The sequence below is a fragment of the Capsaspora owczarzaki genome, assembly GCF_000151315.2.
Source record: "Capsaspora owczarzaki ATCC 30864 unplaced genomic scaffold supercont2.3, whole genome shotgun sequence".
Lineage (NCBI taxonomy): Eukaryota > Filasterea > Ministeriida > Capsasporidae > Capsaspora > Capsaspora owczarzaki.
The window spans coordinates 2,109,971-2,129,002 of NW_011887294.1; the positions used below are offsets into that span (position 1 = coordinate 2,109,971).

General features: G+C 52.8%; 8 protein-coding genes across 8 annotated transcripts; 4 read left to right on the forward strand and 4 right to left on the reverse strand.

Annotated features, from left to right (window-relative positions):
• The first annotated feature begins 56 nt into the window (after positions 1-56).
• Positions 57-2,788, forward strand: CAOG_02668 (hypothetical protein). Its single transcript, XM_004349368.2, has one exon. The coding sequence runs from the start codon at positions 392-394 to the stop codon at positions 2,480-2,482; it is 2,091 nt and encodes a 696-aa protein (XP_004349418.1). The 5' UTR covers positions 57-391; the 3' UTR covers positions 2,483-2,788.
• Positions 2,648-4,148, reverse strand: CAOG_02669 (hypothetical protein). The gene is made up of 8 exons (XM_004349369.2): positions 4,102-4,148; positions 3,904-3,951; positions 3,727-3,766; positions 3,515-3,642; positions 3,393-3,414; positions 3,222-3,303; positions 2,970-3,122; positions 2,648-2,887 (listed from the first exon to the last, which is right to left on the reverse strand). The coding sequence occupies exons 1-8, from the start codon at positions 4,124-4,126 to the stop codon at positions 2,744-2,746; spliced, it is 642 nt and encodes a 213-aa protein (XP_004349419.2). The 5' UTR covers positions 4,127-4,148; the 3' UTR covers positions 2,648-2,743.
• Positions 4,149-4,287: 139 nt separating this feature from the next.
• CAOG_02670 (hypothetical protein) lies at positions 4,288-5,191 on the forward strand (the record flags this gene model as incomplete). The annotated part of the gene is made up of 4 exons (XM_004349370.2): positions 4,288-4,639; positions 4,723-4,871; positions 4,944-5,038; positions 5,146-5,191. The coding sequence occupies 4 exons, from the start codon at positions 4,288-4,290 to the stop codon at positions 5,189-5,191; spliced, it is 642 nt and encodes a 213-aa protein (XP_004349420.2).
• Positions 5,192-6,577: 1,386 nt separating this feature from the next.
• On the reverse strand, positions 6,578-8,164 carry CAOG_02672 (protein kinase). Its single transcript, XM_004349372.2, has 2 exons — positions 7,516-8,164; positions 6,578-7,315 (listed from the first exon to the last, which is right to left on the reverse strand). The coding sequence occupies exons 1-2, from the start codon at positions 8,102-8,104 to the stop codon at positions 6,738-6,740; spliced, it is 1,167 nt and encodes a 388-aa protein (XP_004349422.2). The 5' UTR covers positions 8,105-8,164; the 3' UTR covers positions 6,578-6,737.
• A 365-nt stretch (positions 8,165-8,529) lies between these two features.
• CAOG_02673 (zinc-finger protein MCG4) lies at positions 8,530-10,333 on the reverse strand. Its single transcript, XM_004349373.2, has 7 exons — positions 10,205-10,333; positions 9,822-9,933; positions 9,604-9,692; positions 9,303-9,491; positions 9,112-9,187; positions 8,895-9,018; positions 8,530-8,686 (listed from the first exon to the last, which is right to left on the reverse strand). The coding sequence occupies exons 1-7, from the start codon at positions 10,298-10,300 to the stop codon at positions 8,581-8,583; spliced, it is 792 nt and encodes a 263-aa protein (XP_004349423.1). The 5' UTR covers positions 10,301-10,333; the 3' UTR covers positions 8,530-8,580.
• An 80-nt stretch (positions 10,334-10,413) lies between these two features.
• On the reverse strand, positions 10,414-12,899 carry CAOG_02674 (ABC transporter). Its single transcript, XM_004349374.2, has 3 exons — positions 12,583-12,899; positions 11,971-12,198; positions 10,414-11,833 (listed from the first exon to the last, which is right to left on the reverse strand). The coding sequence occupies exons 1-3, from the start codon at positions 12,881-12,883 to the stop codon at positions 10,554-10,556; spliced, it is 1,809 nt and encodes a 602-aa protein (XP_004349424.1). The 5' UTR covers positions 12,884-12,899; the 3' UTR covers positions 10,414-10,553.
• A 408-nt stretch (positions 12,900-13,307) lies between these two features.
• Positions 13,308-15,364, forward strand: CAOG_02675 (alpha-1,3-mannosyltransferase ALG3). The gene is made up of 7 exons (XM_004349375.2): positions 13,308-13,521; positions 13,622-13,721; positions 13,824-13,971; positions 14,095-14,255; positions 14,385-14,785; positions 14,892-15,027; positions 15,132-15,364. The coding sequence occupies exons 1-7, from the start codon at positions 13,344-13,346 to the stop codon at positions 15,307-15,309; spliced, it is 1,302 nt and encodes a 433-aa protein (XP_004349425.2). The 5' UTR covers positions 13,308-13,343; the 3' UTR covers positions 15,310-15,364.
• A 151-nt stretch (positions 15,365-15,515) lies between these two features.
• CAOG_02676 (SPRT-like metalloprotease) lies at positions 15,516-18,978 on the forward strand (the record flags this gene model as incomplete). The annotated part of the gene is made up of 5 exons (XM_004349376.2): positions 15,516-15,611; positions 16,531-17,440; positions 17,576-17,680; positions 17,771-17,816; positions 17,916-18,978. 5 exons carry the CDS (start codon positions 15,516-15,518, stop codon positions 18,976-18,978), a joined length of 2,220 nt encoding a protein of 739 aa, XP_004349426.1.
• Between the last annotated feature and the right edge of the window lie 54 nt (positions 18,979-19,032).

Here is a 19,032-nt window from a genome sequence, read left to right on the forward strand (position 1 = left end):
CACTCTCCAATCGCATTGATCTTGTTTTCTCAGTCTTTTTTTACCCAACACTAGACTTTTTTTTTTTTTTCCTTTTTTTTTTTCTCTTTTTTTTCGACCGCGCTTCTCTCATCTCTCCCCTTCTCCCGGTCACCTCATCCAACTGAGTGTGTCTCTTCTAGTTTCTTCCTTTCCTTTCTGCTGACTGTTCTTCTCTCTCTCGCTCTCTCTTCCAAGCCAAGAACCAACTTTTTTTTTTCTTTTTTTTTCACACAGTTGCAGCACTTTCGTCACAGTCTAATCGATCCGCACCTCGCTCTCCCACATCAAGTCACAACTTCACCCCCGATTGGTCCCGTTCTCGCTCCCAGTGTGCAGCACGTTTTTGCTCAGCGAAGGCGGGGAGAGCGGCATGAGCGATCGCGGGTTGCTCACTCAGACAGTCGCCAACTCATTCGCGTCACCAGAGACGTCGTCGTCGCAGTCGCCGTCGCAGTCACACTCGCAGTCGTCGCCCGCCCCGCACGACAGCAGCAGCAGCACCAGCAGCACCAGCAGTGGACCTGCATGGACAAAGACAGCAGCACCACAGCAATACAATCCATTCATGCAGAGTCAGGGAGCTTCTTCTCCGACAGCAGCAACCGCCAACAATCTGAGCGCCAGCAGCAGCGCGGATCGCTCGTCCTCGCGAGGGCCCAGCTCGGGCGCTGTCAGCAGTAGTGCCAGTCAGTCCTCGAGCGGCCCTGCCGGCCCAGTGATGCCTGCGTCCTTCTACACTCCGCCGGGCGCGGCCAAACGGGCAATGCTTCCTTCCTCTTCTGCGGGCGGTTCGTCTTCTGCGTCCAAGGCCGCGCCGTCGCCACCCGGGTTTACGTTCCCGGGGTCATCTGCTGTTCCAATGCACATGCATACGTCGCCTCCTTCTGGGCCTGCGCTGTACGCGGGCGCGGGGCAGCAGCAGCAGCAGCAACAGATTGCTCGGGTCGCTCCATATCAAGAAGGCAGCAATCTGCCCGTGATGTCGTCGCACAGTCACCATCACCCATCCATGCCGATGGCGGTCGCATCTCCTCAACAGCAGCAACAGCAACAGCAGCAGCAGCAGCAACACATGCCTGTTGGTCCGGCTGCGTCGCCGTGGACGCCAGTCACGCCAGGCGGAAGACGGGAGCGCAAACGGAAGATTCGTCGAAATCTGCCCAAGAAATCACGCTCGGCGTTTCTCTTTTACGCCAGCGACCACCGACGAGCTGTGATTACAGCGCACCCAACTGCGACGTTTGCAGAGATTGGCAAGCTCCTGTCTGCCAGCTGGAAGCAGTTGACGGACGAGGACAAGGCAAAGTACAACCGGCTCGCCGACGATGACAAGCGACGGTACCAGGTCCAAAAGCAAGCCATCAACTCGCAGGTGCAGCAGGAGGAGGAGATGCGGCTGGCCCAGGGTGCCAGTCCAGACAGCCGCCATTTGCTCGGAAAATCGCCCTCGAATCGCCGCGCCATGGCCGGGGATGACGGCACACACTTCCGCCAGCAGCAAGCACAGCATGGCAACGGCAGCGTTCGCAAATCAAGTCGGCCTCCGCGCCCAAAGGCTCCACTGGACGCCGCCACGCCGTTTGGCGCAATCCACCGCGAGAAGCGTGCTGGCGGACACGGCAAAAGCCGCAACGCGGGTCGACGCTATCAGTATGAAGAGGACAGCGATGCCGAACCTCTCGAAGACGACGAGGACGACGACGGAGACGGGGACGACGATTCGACTTTGCCCAGCGCTCGGGGCCGCCGTCCACACGGTGGCTTTCACAACCACGCCGACAGCGACAGCAACAACAACCACCACCACCACAACAACAACAACAACAACAACAACAACAATTACGTCGACGACGACGATGACGACGAGGATGACGAGGATGATGAGGCTAGTGACGATAATGGCGACGATGAGGACGAAGAGGGTGGTGCTGAAGGCGACAACACCCACGCTCGTGGCGGCAACAAGCGCAGTGGATTGAAACACGCGCGGGCGGCAAACGGCACGCGAGGCACCAACGGCTCAAGCAGACACTCAACTGGGCCTCGAGGTCACACCAGCAACGGCGCATTGGCTATGGACGTCCTTCCGCGACACAACACGCGACGGGCGGCATCACGGCGTATGCAAGAGCTAGACAGCGAGTCGAATACCGACAACGAGGACGACGAGGAGGACGAGGACGGCGACGAGGACAGCGACGGCAGCCAGGACTCGGACGACTCGGACGGTCTCTTCCCGTGTGGTCAGTGCAATGAGCTTGTGACAGACGACCACGATGGGATTTACTGCGAAGGGCCATGTCACCGGTGGTACCATCGACAGTGCAGCCGGCTCACCGTCCAAGCCTACAAGCTTCTGATGCGCGAAAAGCGGGCTCAGTGGGTGTGCGATTACTGCGCAGGCGAACTCTGCCACCCGCAAGAGTACGCAGCGTATATCGCCAAGGTGGAATCGCAGTAGACGATTTGGTTTTTTTTTCAGTTTCGGTTTTAGTTTCTATGCTTTTGCTTTTTTTTCCTTTTTTTGTTTGCCGAACGCAAAAGGGGATTTGCTCTTTGTTTGTTCGGTCTGTCCCAGTTCGCTGTATCTTTTTTTGTATCTTTGACCCAGGAAACAACAAAAATTCTGGTATCTACTTGGATTTGAGATGGTAGATTTGTAGTGTTATCATTTTTTTTTCTCTCTCTCTCTCTCTCTCTCTCTTTTTAACATTTCAATGTGTTACATAAAATCATCCTCTGCTTCACGAACACTCTTCTTGACGTCCTGATTGCTCTTCATCTTTTCTGGCTTCATGATGGCAGAAAAGCTTTGCAGCTCGGCCTTCTTCTTGCGAGCGTCCTCCTGTTCCTTTTCCACGCGTTTCTGTTGTAGGGTGAAGATGAAGAGGTGAGGTCGGGTATTCATCCAAAAACTCTTTGAAAAACAAGCTTGAAAGCAAACTCGCCTGCTCTTTCAACACCACTCGTTGCTGTTCACGCTCCGCACGGTCGCGCTCGTCGCGCTCGGCCTTGAAATCGACGTCGTTGCGCTCCACCTTGGTCTTTTCCAATCGGTTGATAATCTCGTTTGCCTTCTTTTCAACCAGGAATTTACGAACCTTCAAACAGAGGGGTGGTTTTGTTAGTGTTGCGGAGGAGAAATAACGGCAACCAAAACTGGGCAATTCAATGCAGCGCTAAACTACTGTAAAACTCACGTTGCGAGGATTGTGGAAGCTCACTTGACCGACAGCCATGTCGCCAGTCTTCTTCAGGTTGGCCCAGGGAGTGTAGACAATCCTGAGAATATGTTGAGAAGGCACAATTTTGGGGAAGAAAGTCAGTGGGTAGTCAACTGAACGAGCGGGAAATGCCTCTTTGTCACGTACCACACATCATTGAGCTTGCATCCTGGTGGAATGGTCAAGATGTGACAAGGAATTCATGCATTGTGAGCTCAAAAAGCATATTGGTTTGCTCGATGGTATGCTCAACCAAAATGTCGCTCTACCTTCAATGCTATTGGCCTTGGTCAGCTGCGCGCAGTCCTGGACCAAAGCGTCGGAAATGTCGTCCATGCTCTGACCCGGAGCCATGCGAACGTAGACGTGTGCGGATGAGAGCTTATCGACGTGAAACCTGAAGAAGACCCGTGCGAGAAATCCAATAGTGAGCATGAACGGGGCTCTGCAATACTCAAACAACACTCGAAGTGATGTCTACCAAATGTCTTCTGGCCATCCGTGCTTGATCAAGTCCTCATCTGAGTCATCGTATGAGGATTACATTGCATAAGAACGAAAGTTCAGTTTCACCTGCGCGTTAGAACCACAATCCAACCACAACCCGACCCCCAAACGCGCACACAAGTGCTTGTCCCGTTGGTTTTGCAATACTCACTTTCGTACTTGTCGCGGCCCATGTACAGCTTGGCTGGCGGCGTCGTCACTGCACAAAGTCAAAGAGGTCAGTTTCCATCCATCCATGCGGCTGCACACAACGAGCATCGCCACGCTTGTCTCAAGCTTCAAAAGTGAGAGATCAGCAAAATGCAGAGATTCATTGTCGACTGCTTGCTGAGCGCAAAAAAGTGCTCACCGTTGCTTGTAAAGTAGAAAACCATTGCTTTTTAGAACAGAGCGAGGAAACAATGACTGAGGTTCAGCGTTACTCAGACTGAGACGGAAAACATCCTACTTGTCAATCTCGTGTCAACGTATCACTCCATGTTTTTTGTATTCAAAGTCAGGCCGTTCCGATTTCATTACATGTCTCAGGTTGTGAATGGAAGGGCTTCAATCTGAGACGACTGAGCCGTCATCACTCCGACCTGCCGCCGACGCTGCTGCTGCTGCTGCTGCTGCCAACGCTAATCCTGCCAACGTCGATACTGCGGTGGCGATGGTGGCGGATGGGATTCAGTTTGAACGCCACAGTCCCGTTGCTGGAAACACGTCGCATCCGACGCGCTTGGAGGGCTTCTGGGCAAGCAGTCCCCGCATCGAGGACGACGGGTACCATGGCGCATATCCATGGCCAACGCCGTCCACACAGCCGTGGCCGCGCCGAACCGACTGGGTTGGCAAGCTCAGGCTCATCCAAGACGCGTTCGAGGCTGCTCAGACAACAAGAACCAGTAAAACAAGAACCGATAATCCAAGAACCGATAATACAAGAACCAATCATACAAGAAACGATAACGCTGGAGGAAGTCCTCAGCCAGTATCACTCATGCCATCGGATGGAACGACAAGTCCGGCTGCGCCAAGATTGTCTCCATCTCCCCCAGAAGCATTCTCACAAATCAGCTCGACTCGACACGCTCGACCGATGGAACAAGCAGGCCTGCCGACCTGCTCCGTTTTCACGTACCATGCTGCGTCAGTGTGCCGGCTGTGTGTGCAGAGTGAGGTGCAGCTCGGCGTTCGGGAGTACGTCAGGAATACGACGATGCCACTGCCCAAATTACATGGCCAGAGGGTCTGGCACACTATGTCGAGGTGCACCACATCCTGCCGTCCCTCATTTTCTACGAGTATGTTCGTGACTTTCCGATGAATCGAATTCGACAAGTCTTGGATGCCGCAGAGCAAAAACCGCTCACTCGCTGTGGCCGAATATGCTGTTGGTTTCAATGATGAGAGAGTGTGTGTGTCGCGCCTCCGTCAATCGAGTGACTATTGGATAGCATGCCCCTTGAACCTGCAATCCGCAACCAAAATAAAAAAACAAAACCTCAAAAAAATGTGCCTTGTTTTTTTGTTGTTGCTTCCCTAGTTAATACTGTCTATTGAATCACATGTACCACGGCCTGTTGAGACCCCACTTGCAGTAGTTGGTAACATATACACGTTCACATTATGCTGATGTTGAAGGACTTGATGGGGCGTCTGTAGAAGTCGCTGATGCTGCTGATGCTGCTGCTTTGCGAGCAACGTTTCGGGCCTCGGCTTCGTGAATTGCAGTCAGATAAGTCTCATATGTTGTCATGGGAGTTTTGACACGTTGAGGCACTCGGTTGTACACGTATGGTTGGAGCTGCGCAAAACCGAACGTAACAACAGCGAAATGTTACAGTGAAGACCTCGAGACTGCGCCCCCCGCCCCCAGGACCTCTCCGACGCTCGCTTTCGACCATATCGCCATCCATGATCAGCAACATCCTCACCTTAAAGTCCTTGAGGTCTGGCACGACAAACTGCGGGATTTTGTCTGGATTCACAACAAAGCGACCTGTTTTTCCACCAACCAGCACAAACAGTGAGACGCGCGATTCGGATCGAACTCTACTTGCCATTGAAGCTCCCATCCAAATGTTCCAACTTGACACATGACTGACCTTTCCGAGAGAGTCGACCAGGCGTCACAGCGCCGTTGCCTGTCGATTGTAGTTGTTTCCACGTCAAAAAGGACCAGCAAAGTGAGCAACATCGCGGCAGTACCATCAGCGCAACCGTGCAATGAGTTTGTAATGCGAGCACCCCGCTGGGCACTTGGTGATTGGGAGGGGAAGCGGGTTCCCCAAAGCCAGCCACAGCGAAGCAGCAGTCAAAGCCAAAGCAGAGCGCATGGCCTTCAGTGCCTCTCTCTCTCTCTCTCTCTCTCTCTCTCACTGTGCATTGACTGTTACCCCCATCCGTTGCAACCATCGCCATCAACCCGTTCCTCGCTTACCCTTGTAGTAGCCGTGTGCGCCGTCCTTGGGGTGGACGGATCCGCGCAACGATCGACCGAGCGGAAAGCTGACAGCGAAGCCATTGAGGGAAAAATGAGTGGATTGTGTGGTTGTTGCCTTTCGGCGTTATTCCATCCGCTACGCAGCAAAAACAGTCAATGGGAATACCGACTATGCGTCGATTGCGAGCTAGCAACCCAGCGTTGTTGGTTTTGTGTTGTTCGACTGCCTCCTAGATTGGGTTTTGGTTTGTTTTGTCTGTCGTTGTCATGCCTTCCCTTTCTGTCATCGTCTTGCGTTTACACTCTGATGGATGGATCGATCGCTCAGTCGACAAGTCAGATCCTCGAGCAATTGTTCACCGCAGGTATCTGTATTCGATTCTGAGATGGTTGGATTTTGTGTCAAGCATTCTATTATGGTTGTGCTTATGTGTATTTGCATCGGAGCAGTTATTAACAGAGCGGGTCGCTCGGAAGCCATCTCATTCTTCTCGAGCAAATTGAGCTCTAGCGTTCGCAGCACACTGTGAGGGGAGGGGGAAGGGGGAAGGGACAATTTAGACGCATCGATAAAGAACGGTGGTAATGTACTTTTTCCGGAATCGGTGCGTGACGCCAAGGACCATCACACCATCCTTGATAGATAGCGCGTATAAGTGGTTGAGCATGACGTGGTTGGGGACGGGGAGGCGCGTAGGATCGTCTTCCGACACCGGGTCGGCGTTGAGGATGACTTGCAGCAGATGGGGAGGAAGGACTGGTGGCGGCTTGGCGCCGTATTCCATCGGCGGCATCTCTTGGCCGTAATCCCCAGGCGGCGACGACGAAAGCGCCGTGGGATCCGACTCAATCTCGTACATGGAATCGGGTGGCAAAACGTCCACCATGTTATTCATTGCACCGTACGGATCCGGCACTGTTGGTTGGTCTGGATTGAACATCCACTCGTCGTCGACAATAAACTTGTACTGGTGTGTGCCTGGCGGGAGCTCGACGATGGTTGTAAACTCGTCGTGGCTCTTGTTGAGGGGAATTCGCCCCTTCCACCCGTTAAAAGTGCCCGTCACGTACACGTTCTTGCCACCGCGATGCCATCGAAAGACTGTCGGGACGCCTTCCCTCCGAGCATTTGCACCTACAATCGGAGCACAACAAAAGTGAGTTTGGACAGACAGCCACACGATTGAAGGGTAAGTGCGAACTGAGGAGATTTTCGTTCTTCCAATCCGCCGCCCACTTGAAGCAAAAAGTGCGAAATAAAACACAAAAACAAAAGAAAAACAAGCATTTTCAAAGGGGGTGCATCAAACTCTGTTGTCTCGAAAGGAGCCGTACTGCTGCCTCGGAGCGGCGTGCCAGCGTTGGCGAGATCGTCTTCCATGAGCATTGCGACTGAGACCGGGTCGGGAATGGCGCCGCCGTTGCCATTGTTGCTGCCGCCGCGTCCGTCGTGCGAGCCGCTCATCCCGCTGCCAGCCGGTCCGTACGGAAAGTCCAAGAAGGACGGCGTGTCGAGCGGAGATCCGAACGCCGGCGGGGACGGCGCCTCAAAGTAGCCCAGGCGCTGGTTGTTGACGAGCTGCCGTCCTCCGCTCACCACCGCCCCGCCGTCCTGGCCTCTGCTGCCGACGCTGCCGTTGCTGCCCGTGCTGCCCGGATGGAGCGGGACTGAGCTGCCGCCACCGCCGCTCCCGCCGCTGCTGCTGCTCCCAACGCGGTTGCCGTTGTTGTTGTTGCTGCTGTTGCTGCTCGTCTGCATTGGAGACGCGGCCGTCATCGGTCGCCCCATTCGCGGGGACATTGCAGACGGGTCGCTCGTCTTGCGCGATGTGGGTGCGTGCTGAGCCGGCTGGCCATAGCGCGACGACGATGATGATGATGACGACTGCTGCTGTGGTTGCTGCTGCGAGCCAGAGTTGCCCATTCGAGAGTGCTGGAGTTGAGTATGAAAAGGATGAGTTTTTGAACCAAAAAAAAAAAAAAAAAATGAATGACAAAAGAGAGTGGCGATTTCCCCCCCCCCCAAATTGTTGAGACAACGATGATGTCCAATCGTGTATGTTTTGATTGTTGCCTCGATGCATAGTATTGTAGTATTACAAACGAAGAAGAGGAAGGAGCTGTTCGCCCGACTTTTGTCAATTTCGAATTTCCAATCCGTGGCGTTCTGGCCTGCGCGGATCATCCCGTCATCCGACAAATGCGCGAGAATTCGGACGTTCAAGTTCGATTCTGCGAGAATGACGACCGAAAATTGATGTTCAAGTCGCGTTATGTCGGGTTTATCTAATGTTGCGGCCTCCAACCTCCTCCTCCTTTTCCCAATACATTTGCATTGAGGTCTTCAAATGGAAATCGACGCGTTACTTGTTATTCTTTGTTTAAAATCACAGATTTGGGCTAGACAGGGGGCCCAGTTAAGACGCGAGAGCCAATGCCCAACACTACAAATAAAACCAACGCAATGGCCAGCGCAATGACAAACGTTCGCCGCAAAGACCGCAACCTAGAACGAGAACAAAGCCAAGACGTGTGAGGAAATAAAAAAACCAAACAACAACAAACAATAAACCAAAGAAGAAGAAAAAAAAAACAAAGCAAGCAAAAGCGCAGCGAACGAAGGCAAGACAGCTCATCGGACCCGACAGCTAGAATACAAACCCAAAGAAACAAAAAAAAAGCTCAGCAAACTCCAACAAGTCACAAATCCTTACCCGAGACATTGCCTGAGCAAGTGCGCCAGTCCTCGTCGTTGCCCGTACTTGTCATCATCATGATCGTGAAGCAGAAGAGCAGTATCTTGACCACCACCGGGACGACGAGCTGAGGACAGAGTGACTGCGATGGCAGGCGTGAGTGACCAGCGCGTCCAGGACAAACGAATCATCCCAATGGAGCGCCCCCCCCCCGCAAAAAAAAAAAGCCACTTACGCGATGTAGAGGACGACGATGCCATTGGACCTCCAGAGGTACCATTTGCATGAGCAGGCGAGGCCACAGTGCCATTCTGACATGTTTGCGCGCAACAGTGAAAACGAAACCGAACAACAACAACAACAACAACAACAACAACAAGATCAACCAACCGTCTTGCAATCACAATCACGACTGGCGGAACATACAGTAGTGGCCGGGAGTAACCCTGGCAGGGAGGATGTTTGTAGCGGCGAGCTGACAGATTTCGAAGTGTCATGGCGAGTTGGCGGGATTGGAGCAATCGAAGTGACACGCGCCCACGATGAGCCAATGAGTTGCTGTCGAAGCTGCTGTGCAACTAATGACCCCGCATTATCCGGCGGGATGATGGGTGCCTGAAGCGCAAAAACAAAAACAATCACAACAAACAATAAAAGGGTCTCAGAATCGATCGCCATCAAAAAACCCCCAACCACCCCATCGCCAAATCAAAACAAGTGAACGAACCTGGCATTGGGGGCACGTGTATCCAGCAGGTGCTGTGTGCGCAGGGAGTGACTTGGCATACTTGTCGAGGCATTCCCAATGCAACACATCTAAGCCAGCAAGCAAAGTCAGCACAAAGCCCTAACACAAACAATGTTGGGCGCCTCGACTTGTCAAGTCGGAATACGACGTCATTGGGCCCCCCCCCCTCCTTGCGATTTTGCCTCGCTGTATGTTACCATAGCATGTTAGACGAACGACACCACCGTTCTCGAGCGACTGGTTGCAGAGTACGCAGTCGGCGCTGAACTCGCTGTCCTGGAGCCACTTGACGTACGATCGTACAACGCACTGCTCAACCAGAGGGCCACAAAAACGCCAACGCGTAAGTGAGCTTTGAGCAGACAAGACCAGTTTGCCCCCCACATAGTCTCACTGTCCAAACGGCAGTCTCTTTGTCAGACCTGGGTCGCCACAAATCGCCTTTCCCCAATTCAAAAAGCCACGTCCTCGCCTCAAATCCAACCCCCCCCCCGTCGCTTGCTGGGACGCGTTCCACGCATCCGGATTGCTGACGTGACGATCAAGCGCCATGCTGGTGCAAATTGTGGCGCGCGCTTACCCTGGGATGGTCGGAAACGAGGCACTTTTCACAAACGTTCTTGCGATGCTCGTAGCAGAACAGCGTCGTCGCTTCTCTGCACTTGCACAGACCCATCGCTATTGGAAGGAAGTGTGTGTCAAAAATAACAAACAAGGACTACGACAACAAATGCTATTCACATTCACATTCAGGACCTTGGAAATAGAAATCAAACAAATCGGACGGAGTGTGTGTGTTTCTCATTTTTGCATTATTACACTGAAAAAATGACAAGTACCATGCAGGTTATACGCACAACAAACAAAAACAGAGAGACTTCAAGCAACAACAAAAACATCATCATCACTACTGCCGCAGTGGTCTGCGTTTACTTGCGCTTGGCAATCTCGGCATCCATGTCCTTCTTGAGTTGACGCTTGTACTGTTGAATGTCGCCAGTCCATTTTTGGATGCCCTTGTTCTCGCACAGCCAAATCTCGTTTGCCACCTGGTTGATGAGTCGGAAATCGTGCGAAACAAGCACAAGACCGCCATTCCAGTTCTTGATGGCGTCGGCAAGCGTGTCAATGCTCTCAATATCGAGGTGATTCGTAGGCTCATCGAGAAGGAGGAGCGAAGGGCTTTGCCGAGCGAGCCACGAGAAGACGACGCGGCTTCGGAGACCGTCGGACAGGTTTTTGATTTGCATCAGCTGCTGCTCGCCACGGACGCCAAACTTGCCGAGTGCCTGGCGATGTGTCTGGATTTCAACGTCCTCGGGGAATTCCTTCATCATGAACTCGAGAGGAGTCAGGGTCATGTCGAGCTGGTCGGCAAGGTGTTGGTGGTAGCGGGCCATGCGCAAGTGCGAGTGCGTGCGGACCATGCCGTCCGTCGGAGTGTTTTCGCCGACCATGAGCTTGAGCAGGGTGCTCTTGCCTGCGCCGTTCTTGCCGACCAAGGCAATGCGCGAGTCGAGGTCGATGGCAATGTCCAGCTTGGAGTACAGCTCGCGGGTGGTGCCGGGATAGGTGAAGCTAACGTTGAGGAATTGGAGGACGGGCGAGGTGAGCTTGTCGACATTGTTGAAGCGGAAGCTAAAGCCGTGCTCTTCCTTGACCTGCTCGGTCAGACCGCCGGCAACCATCTTGGCAAGAACCTTCTCCTTGCTTTGGGCTTGACGGGCGAGCTTGGCAGAGCCGTGACCGAATCGGGCAATGTAGTCCTTCATGTGAGCGATTTGCTCTTGCTCCCAGTTGTAGCGCTTGGTCTGGTTCTCCTCGAGCGCGGCGCGGGTGGTGACATACTGGTCGTAGTTGCCAGTGTAGTACAAGAGCTTCTTTTGGGAGAGCGAGATAATGTTCGTGCAGACCGCGTTCAAAAAGTCCTGCGAGTGCGAAACCATGACGAGGCAGCGGGGGTAGTTGGAGAGGTACTCCTCAAGCCACACGCACGCCTCAAGATCGAGGTGGTTGGTGGGCTCGTCGAGCAGCAGCAGCGCGGGTTCCTCAAACAGGGCCTTGGACAGGGAGATGCGCATGCGCCAGCCACCAGAGAAGGACTTGCACGGGCGGGCCTGCATGTCGGCGTCAAAGCCAAGACCAAAGAGAATTTCACCAGCGCGCTTCTTGGCGGTGTCGGCGTCGAGGAGATCGAGGCGATCGTAGACTGGACGAATGAAAAAATGGAGAGGAGCAAACGAGTGGATGAGGTTTTGGAGTTGCGACCAAAGATGCCATGCAAATCAAATCAAACCAAACGGTGACACAACCACAACAACAATCCCTTCAAACAAACTGCCTTACTGTCTTGAAGAAGGGTGCTTTCGGGGCCATCTTCCTCGAGCACACGCTCGGCGCGGGCCTCAAGGCGCACGCGCTCCTTCTCAGTGTCCTCGATGACGGCCTCGAGGGGAGTGAGGTCGGTTGCGCCAATTTCCTTGTCAAGGTAGAAAATGTCAATGTGCTCGGGAATGGGAGCCTCGCGGCGACCGAGCGCAGCCATCAGCGTGGACTTGCCGCTGCCGTTCTGGCCTGTTTTGAACACAGCAACAAAAAGGGGGTGAAACAAGTAAGCAACAAAACAAAAGTCAATCATTCAACAAACCCCACCCAAACAACCCTCAAATGTTGATGTGAAACTCAAAAGTCAAAGGAAAAAGAGTCGGAGAGTCAAAGGAAAAAGCATTGAAAAAAAAAAAAGAGAAAAAAAAAAAAGATGCGTTCCCCATGTGTTCGTTTTTTTTTTTTTTTTTTTTTTTTTTTTTTTTTTTTTTTTTTTTTTTTTTTTTTTTTTTTTTTTTTCTTTGTCGTTCGTTCCACGAGTGTGTTTCGTTTTGCGAGGGGTGCGCGGGGAGGGGGGTGGTCTCGCCTCGCTCTGTTGGACAAGGTGTGAGCGGAGAGAGGAGGTTGCTTTACCAATGAGACCGTAGCGACGGCCGTAGTTGAGCTCGACGCGCGAGTCGACAATGAGCTCGTGGCCGTAGTTGGAGAGGGAGAACGTGTCGAGCTGGACATCGCGGCTCATGGCGTGGGAGGCCAGCACGCACGTCACGGTGCGAGGGTTGTTGCGGACCTCCTCTTCAAGCTGCTTGATGCGCGCGGCTTCGTCGAGGCCGTTCTCGTCGAGCAGGTTGTTGGTCGACGCGCTGCCAGACGCCGGTGTCGACGAGCCAGAGCTCTTCTTGGAGCCTTTGCCGCCCTTCTTTGCGCCTGCCATTTATTTGGTTTGAGAAAAATAAAAAAATGAATGAGCAGTCAAAGTGATGTCGCAAAAATCGAATACATTGGAGAATATTGGGGGTTGAGATGAAGGAGATTGAAACAGGACAGCGCACAGTCAAACTGGCTCAGAACAATGCGATGAAGGCGACACAAAAAGCACTCAAATGCCGCACTCGCTGTCGGTTCAGATTCTATATTCTAGAGATGCTAGATTTCTACATCCAACCATTGAAAATCAGGGTTGAATGTTGAAAAGGAGGAGGTAGTGCGGTCTTTGCGTCGAGCGGATTTTCAGCATTGTTGCATTGCGTTCAATCTCCCGCAACCATCAAACTCTCAAATAGACAATGCATTGTATCAAAAACCCTCATAGTACTGTATCCTATTTTGCTCAATATCACACTCTCAGTCCAAGTTCAGCTGCTGAGATCGCAACAGCTCCCTAATCAAAAGTCATGCCGCCTGCAACTCGAGCATCGACGCGTGCAGACAACAAGTCGCTGATCGACCCAGCGGACTGGATTGCCACGGTGCAGCGATGCCTCACACGCCCTGAGCTCACCTGGGCTGTCGCGGGCCTGCTGCTGCTGGCAGAGATCGCCATCAATGCGCTGATCATCTGGCGCGTTCCCTGTGAGAAAGCGGATTGAGCTCGATTGTACATCACACCGAAAGCCTCACTCTCAAACGAGCAAACAACTGGGGGAAAAAAAACATTGAACATTGGTGCCAGATACGGAGATTGACTGGAAGGCGTACATGGACGAGGTCAAGGGCGCGATCGACGGCGAGCGAGATTACACCCTGCTCAAGGGCGACACCGGACCGCTCGTGTAAGATGGTGATGTGAATTATTGCGCTTGTTTTGATGTTGGCACTCAAAGTCACACTGGCGATCTGATGTACGCGAATGAATGACCTTTTTGGTGTGGCAGGTATCCGGCCGGATTTGTCTACCTGTTTGGCGCATTCTACTACATGACTGAGAACGGAACCAACATTTTCAAGGCCCAGCTCATCTATGCCGTGCTGTACATGCTGACCTTGACTGTCGTGCTTGCCATCTACCAGCGCGCGCGAACGGTACGCTGCCAAAACCCACTAGCTCATCACCGACTTTTTTTGTTCATCTCTCCTCGTTTCTTGGAACTTACACCCTATGATTCTCCATGCTTGCGTTCATGCCGACATTGAATCACATCACAGGTTCCCCCTTATGCTCTGCTCTGGTTGACCTTTACCTCGTATCGAATCCATTCCATCTTTGTGCTGCGATTATTCAACGATCCGATCGCAATGCTCTTGTTCTACGTGGCTGTTCTACTGTTCATGCATCATCGCTGGTACATTGGCTGCGTATTCTACAGGCAAGTCTGCGCATCAAACTCACTTTTAACTGACTGATGGGAAGATTCCATTTACTCATCCATTTTTCGATTTCTTCCATGTTCTTCGCGCTGGACCATTCTGTGGACATCCCTCGCTTCTTGCAATAGTCTCGCAGTTTCCATCAAAATGAACATTCTGCTTTCGGCGCCAGCGCTCTTGTTGCTCCTGCTGTCCAACCTCGGTGTCCGCGGCACGGTGCCAGCGTTGTGCATCTGTGCTGTTCTGCAGGTGCTACTCGGTCTGCCGTTCTTGATGGCGCATCCTGTTAGCTACTTGAGTCGGTCTTTCGAGCTGACGAGACAATTCTTCTTCAAGTGGACGGTCAACTGGCGGTTTGTGGGCGAGGACTTGTTTCTCGACCGGCGGTTCCACCTGGCTTTGCTTGGGCTGCATCTCTTTGTGCTGGCAGTGTTTGCAACCCGTCGGTGGATTCGTCCAGACGCTAGTTTGAGTGCTTTCCTTCGACGAGCATTTGCCGACGTTGCACGACCACAGTCGTTCCCATCGCGTATGACGTCGTGTATTTGTTTGCCGAGGAGATCGTATTCACTGTTGTCCAGTGCTGCTGGCACGATTTACTGACAGCATCTTGTTGTGTTTTGCGGTTGATGCAGAAATTGCCCTGGCGCTTTTCGTGTCCAATTTCGCGGGTATTGTCTTTGCCCGCTCTCTGCACTACCAATTCTATGTGTGGTACTACCATACCCTTCCTTTCCTCCTTTGGAGCACACGGTTGCCAACAATTGCCAAGTGGGTATTTCATGGATGTAGTATTTTTTTGTGTTTTTGTGGTTTTGTCTTGCCCATCTCTCAATCTGCAATTTGCTTCATTCCACGCGGTTGCTTTTGCGTAGGTTTGCTGTGCTGGCTGCCATCGAGTATTCCTGGAATGTCTATCCATCAACGGATCTAAGCAGTGGACTGTTGTTGGTTGCCCACCAAGTGCTGCTTTTCAGTCTGATTTTCTGGCCAGAGCCAAGCACCCTGACGCCGGTCGTCTCCAAAGCCACCAAATCGAGTCACAATGCATAGGTGTGAGGGCGTCCATGTGCTCATCTCATTGTATGGTGCTATGATTTCTGAGTAAATTTGTTTCGATTTTCAATGCTGCAATTTCGCCAGTCAACGCATCTCGACTTTTTGCCTTCAATGCAAGCTTAATCTTAATCGAGGAGACCTCGCCATGCAAAAATCTAAACCCCAGTCTTTCAGTCAGTCCCCGTCAACGCAACACGAGAATGGAGCACCAGCAGCTCATCGCTCGCATTGCCTCGCTTCGGCAGCAGTACGGCTGGGACCATCCCGCCCGCCAGCGTCACTTTGCCCAGCTTTCGGTACGTCCAACACCACACCCACACACGCACACACACACATGCACATACGCACATGCCAATCTGTACTCGCTCGCCGTGGTGGTTGCCTCTTCGATGAGTGGAGTGCAAGATGAACAAATGACCGCGGATTGTGGTGGACTGAAACCGCTGTTGTTTCTCCTCCTCCTCTTCCTCTTCTCCATCGCTTTTGCTTTTTGACCTGGGCAGCACCGCATCCCCCACTCGCCGATCGCGTCAAGTGCTCTTCACCTGGACTGCTCTTTCCACTTGTCACCTCTCCAACAAGTGCGTATTTTGTTTTATCTTTTATTGTATTATTTTCGGAGCAAATCAAAATGCATTTTGAAGCAGAGCGGGGGTTTGAAATCACGGCATTTTGCTGAGTCACTCGCGCTGTTCCACACGTCATCAGAGAGCAAGAGCGGGCCACACGTCGCTTTGCTTGCATTGCAACACCCCACTGTGACAAATCCAAGCAAAGCGCTTTGAAATCACGTCAAAAACAAAAAAAAAAAAAAACAAGAAAAAAAAAAGCGCGGCTTTGAAACGGTTTCAAAGCAGCATGTTTTCTTGTTTGAGATTTGCGTAATCGCTCTGCAATATTGCAATATCGGATCATTGCGGGATGGAAGACACGATTCAAAGAGAATGAGGTTTTGAGTTGAGAGAGAAATCAAGCAAACTAGCAAGACGCAAAAAAAGAGAAAAGAACAAAGAAGAAAAAAGCCCCACCACGGGCTGACCACACGTTCATGCTGGCGCGCTGTGGAGGTCACTGTCGTCTGCACACCATTTTGGTTTTGTTGCACTTTGCAGTATCTGTGACATTGTTGATTGATTTGCTTCATCCATTGTGTTCGGATCTCACAATCTTCTTCGCGATCCAATCCTCATTACCTGGTTGGTTTTCGTTTTCTAGTCGCCGCAGAATTTCGACACTGGGTCGTCTGCTTCACTGCTGGACGAACACCATTTACCATCGCAGCCATCCACACCCCAAAACCAACAACAACAACAACAACATCAGGAGCAACAGCAGCAACAGCAACAGCAGCAGCAACAGCAGCAACAGCAGGATCTCCTGTTCTGCACGCCAAACATTACCACACGTTATCGCCGTCGCGCGCACCACCACGCGGCAGCAACAGCCGCAGTCATCATGGAGTTTGAGAAATTCGAGGAAGACATGCTCAACTGCAAAGACTACGACCACCTCGACGAGTCCGCTTGGTCGGAGGAAAACCAACAGCACATGCTAGATCTGGCGGATGAAGTGGAGGAGGAGGAGGATGACGACGAAAATTCGCAGACATGCGCTCTGGTCACGCCGCCCCATCTCTCCCTCCAGCGCCGCAGTTCGCAGCACCACCGCGAGAGCGACGCCGCGTTGAACGCAGCAGTCACCGTGCTGTTCTCGCCTCTCCGGAGCCCCGAGGACGAGCAGAGGATGCACGAAAATATGCTAGATCTGCAGCTGGAGCGGCTGAATCTGAGCGGCACACCTGCCGCCCATCCTGCCACAGATTGGGTCTGCCCGACCCTCAGATCTCCCGCCACGGCCGCGTCGCCGCCCTCCCAAGCCGTCACGGTCAGCCCCAGATTCGCAACACCAGCCGACTCGCCCGTGTCCGTGTCGCCCGTGGTGCGTCCGGTCGCGTCGAGCTGCGCGGCTTCCCCAGTTCTGTCACCAATCCTGCCGAATTCCCATTCGCTCGCCGAAATTCCTCACCGCGCGTCCAGTTCCGCCCATGCAACGTTGGCTCGGTCGTTGAGCGCACCCACGCCAACCACAGGCACAGTGACCGCGTTCTCCCCTCCACTCAAATCAGGTGAGATTTATGTTTGGGGGAGGCAGAGATCCAGCAGCGGAGAAAAAACAGCAACCGACAAAATGGGGTGTGTTTTGAGATTGTGTGGATTGACAGATTTCTCACCGTGATTGCGAAACGATCTGTGGTTGGCAGACAAAACACTTGTGAGATCACACTCCATTCAAACGAGCCACATTCTCGGCGACCACGGCGACACCGTTGATGATGATGATGAAGCAGATGATGAGCTGAGGGCGAGTAAGTCGATTCTTTTTGTACTCGTTTTTTTTTTTTTTCGATTGTGTTGGTTTTCCTTTCTTTTCCTCATCGTGCTTGACACTTGGACAGTGTGCACCAGTTTCCGAGGAGCAAACAACAACCCGCAAGCACGCAAGTACGCGTCGTGTCATTGACTCTGAAGCTTCTGTCTCGGTGTGACATTGTTTGCATTCTCGTGCTCATTTCTAATCTTGCCTACAACTGCTTTCAACAGATCGCACGCGACTGCGTTCGTCGTGTCTGACGACGAGAGCGAAGACGACCATGAAAATGACAATGACATCATTTTTGAGGATGCAGAAGATGCCGAGGCTGCCGAGGATGCCGAGGAGAGTGAGGATGGCAACGATCAATCAGATTCAGATTCCTGGTCTGCACCCGTGAGCCAATCGCCATCGCGGCTACGGTCAATGTCACCAGTCACACCTCTCCATCGTCCAGTCCTGCAAGTCCTTTCACCCAACACACCTCAGGCTGTTGCGAGCTCCACACCAGGAGGCAAGGGACGCCAGCCTCCAGGCAGCACCAAGGGCTCCGTGAAGAGCGAAATGCGCATGTTTGCCCAGCGACGGGAGCAGCGGGCGCGCGAACTCTTCCGAAAGTTCAACAGCACCATCTTTGGCAACAAGTTGCCCCACGACCTCCCGATCGTCTGGAGCCCAAATCTAGCCACGACCGCTGGCCGTGCTCGTGTGACACTCTCCCTGGGCGTGTACTCTGCGGTGATTGAGCTTTCAACCAAGGTGGTGGACCGCGATGAGCGACTCGAGTCGACACTTTGCCACGAAATGTGCCACGTAGCAGCATGGCTGATCGACCATGTGAGCAAGCCGCCGCACGGACCGCACTTTCGTCACTACGCCCACCAGGCGAGCAAGTGCTTCCCGCATCTCAACATCACCACGTGCCACAGCTACGCGATTGCATACAAGTTCACTTATCGATGCGTCAATGAGGGTTGCGGATTGGAAGTCGGGCGACACTCCAAATCGATCGACACCAATGCCAAGCGCTGTGGACGATGCTATGGCCGCCTCGAGCTATTGCCTCCTCAACGAGCGGACGGCACACCGGCCAAGCGGCGCGAGCCGAACGCGTTTGCTGCATTTGTAAAGCAAAACTTTGCTCATGTCAAGCGAAGCAATCCAGGCGCGACTCACGCGGTATTAATGAGCCTTCTCGGAGGCATGTTTAAGGCCAGCCAACGCGCGGCTGTGAATCTTCACTCTGCGTTTGACGACGCTGGGCTCCCCACCGGCATGACTTTGGCGGAATGAGGAGCTTTTTTTTTTTTTTTTTTTTCAAGAAGACGACAAGTACTTTTTGAGAGG

What these genes read in the sequence shown, in the direction of transcription:
- CAOG_02668 (XM_004349368.2), top strand. Translation starts at nt 392, where the DNA reads ATGAGCGATCGCGGGTTGCTCACTCAGACAGTCGCCAACTCATTCGCG.
- CAOG_02669 (XM_004349369.2), bottom strand. Translation starts at nt 4,126, where the DNA reads ATGGTTTTCTACTTTACAAGCAACG. An exon ending in TTTCTACTTTACAAGCAACG is followed by an intron (nt 3,952 to 4,101) that starts GTGAGCACTTTT and finishes GACTTTGTGCAG; the next exon opens with TGACGACGCCGCCAGCCAAG. An exon ending in GGGCCGCGACAAGTACGAAA is followed by an intron (nt 3,767 to 3,903) that starts GTGAGTATTGCA and finishes ACGATGACTCAG; the next exon opens with ATGAGGACTTGATCAAGCAC.
- CAOG_02672 (XM_004349372.2), bottom strand. Translation starts at nt 8,104, where the DNA reads ATGGGCAACTCTGGCTCGCAGCAGCAACCACAGCAGCAGTCGTCATCA. An exon ending in CACGCCGCTCCGAGGCAGCA is followed by an intron (nt 7,316 to 7,515) that starts GTACGGCTCCTT and finishes CTCCGATTGTAG; the next exon opens with GTGCAAATGCTCGGAGGGAA.
- CAOG_02673 (XM_004349373.2), bottom strand. Translation starts at nt 10,300, where the DNA reads ATGGGTCTGTGCAAGTGCAGAGAAGCGACGACGCTGTTCTGCTACGAG. An exon ending in CGTTCGTCTAACATGCTATG is followed by an intron (nt 9,693 to 9,821) that starts GTAACATACAGC and finishes TTGCTGGCTTAG; the next exon opens with ATGTGTTGCATTGGGAATGC. An exon ending in GGTTACTCCCGGCCACTACT is followed by an intron (nt 9,188 to 9,302) that starts GTATGTTCCGCC and finishes CAAACATGTCAG; the next exon opens with AATGGCACTGTGGCCTCGCC.
- CAOG_02674 (XM_004349374.2), bottom strand. Translation starts at nt 12,883, where the DNA reads ATGGCAGGCGCAAAGAAGGGCGGCAAAGGCTCCAAGAAGAGCTCTGGC. An exon ending in CCGTCGCTACGGTCTCATTG is followed by an intron (nt 12,199 to 12,582) that starts GTAAAGCAACCT and finishes TGTTCAAAACAG; the next exon opens with GCCAGAACGGCAGCGGCAAG. An exon ending in AAGCACCCTTCTTCAAGACA is followed by an intron (nt 11,834 to 11,970) that starts GTAAGGCAGTTT and finishes TCATTCGTCCAG; the next exon opens with TCTACGATCGCCTCGATCTC.
- CAOG_02675 (XM_004349375.2), top strand. Translation starts at nt 13,344, where the DNA reads ATGCCGCCTGCAACTCGAGCATCGACGCGTGCAGACAACAAGTCGCTG. An exon ending in TCTACCAGCGCGCGCGAACG is followed by an intron (nt 13,972 to 14,094) that starts GTACGCTGCCAA and finishes ATCACATCACAG; the next exon opens with GTTCCCCCTTATGCTCTGCT. An exon ending in CGGTTGCCAACAATTGCCAA is followed by an intron (nt 15,028 to 15,131) that starts GTGGGTATTTCA and finishes GCTTTTGCGTAG; the next exon opens with GTTTGCTGTGCTGGCTGCCA.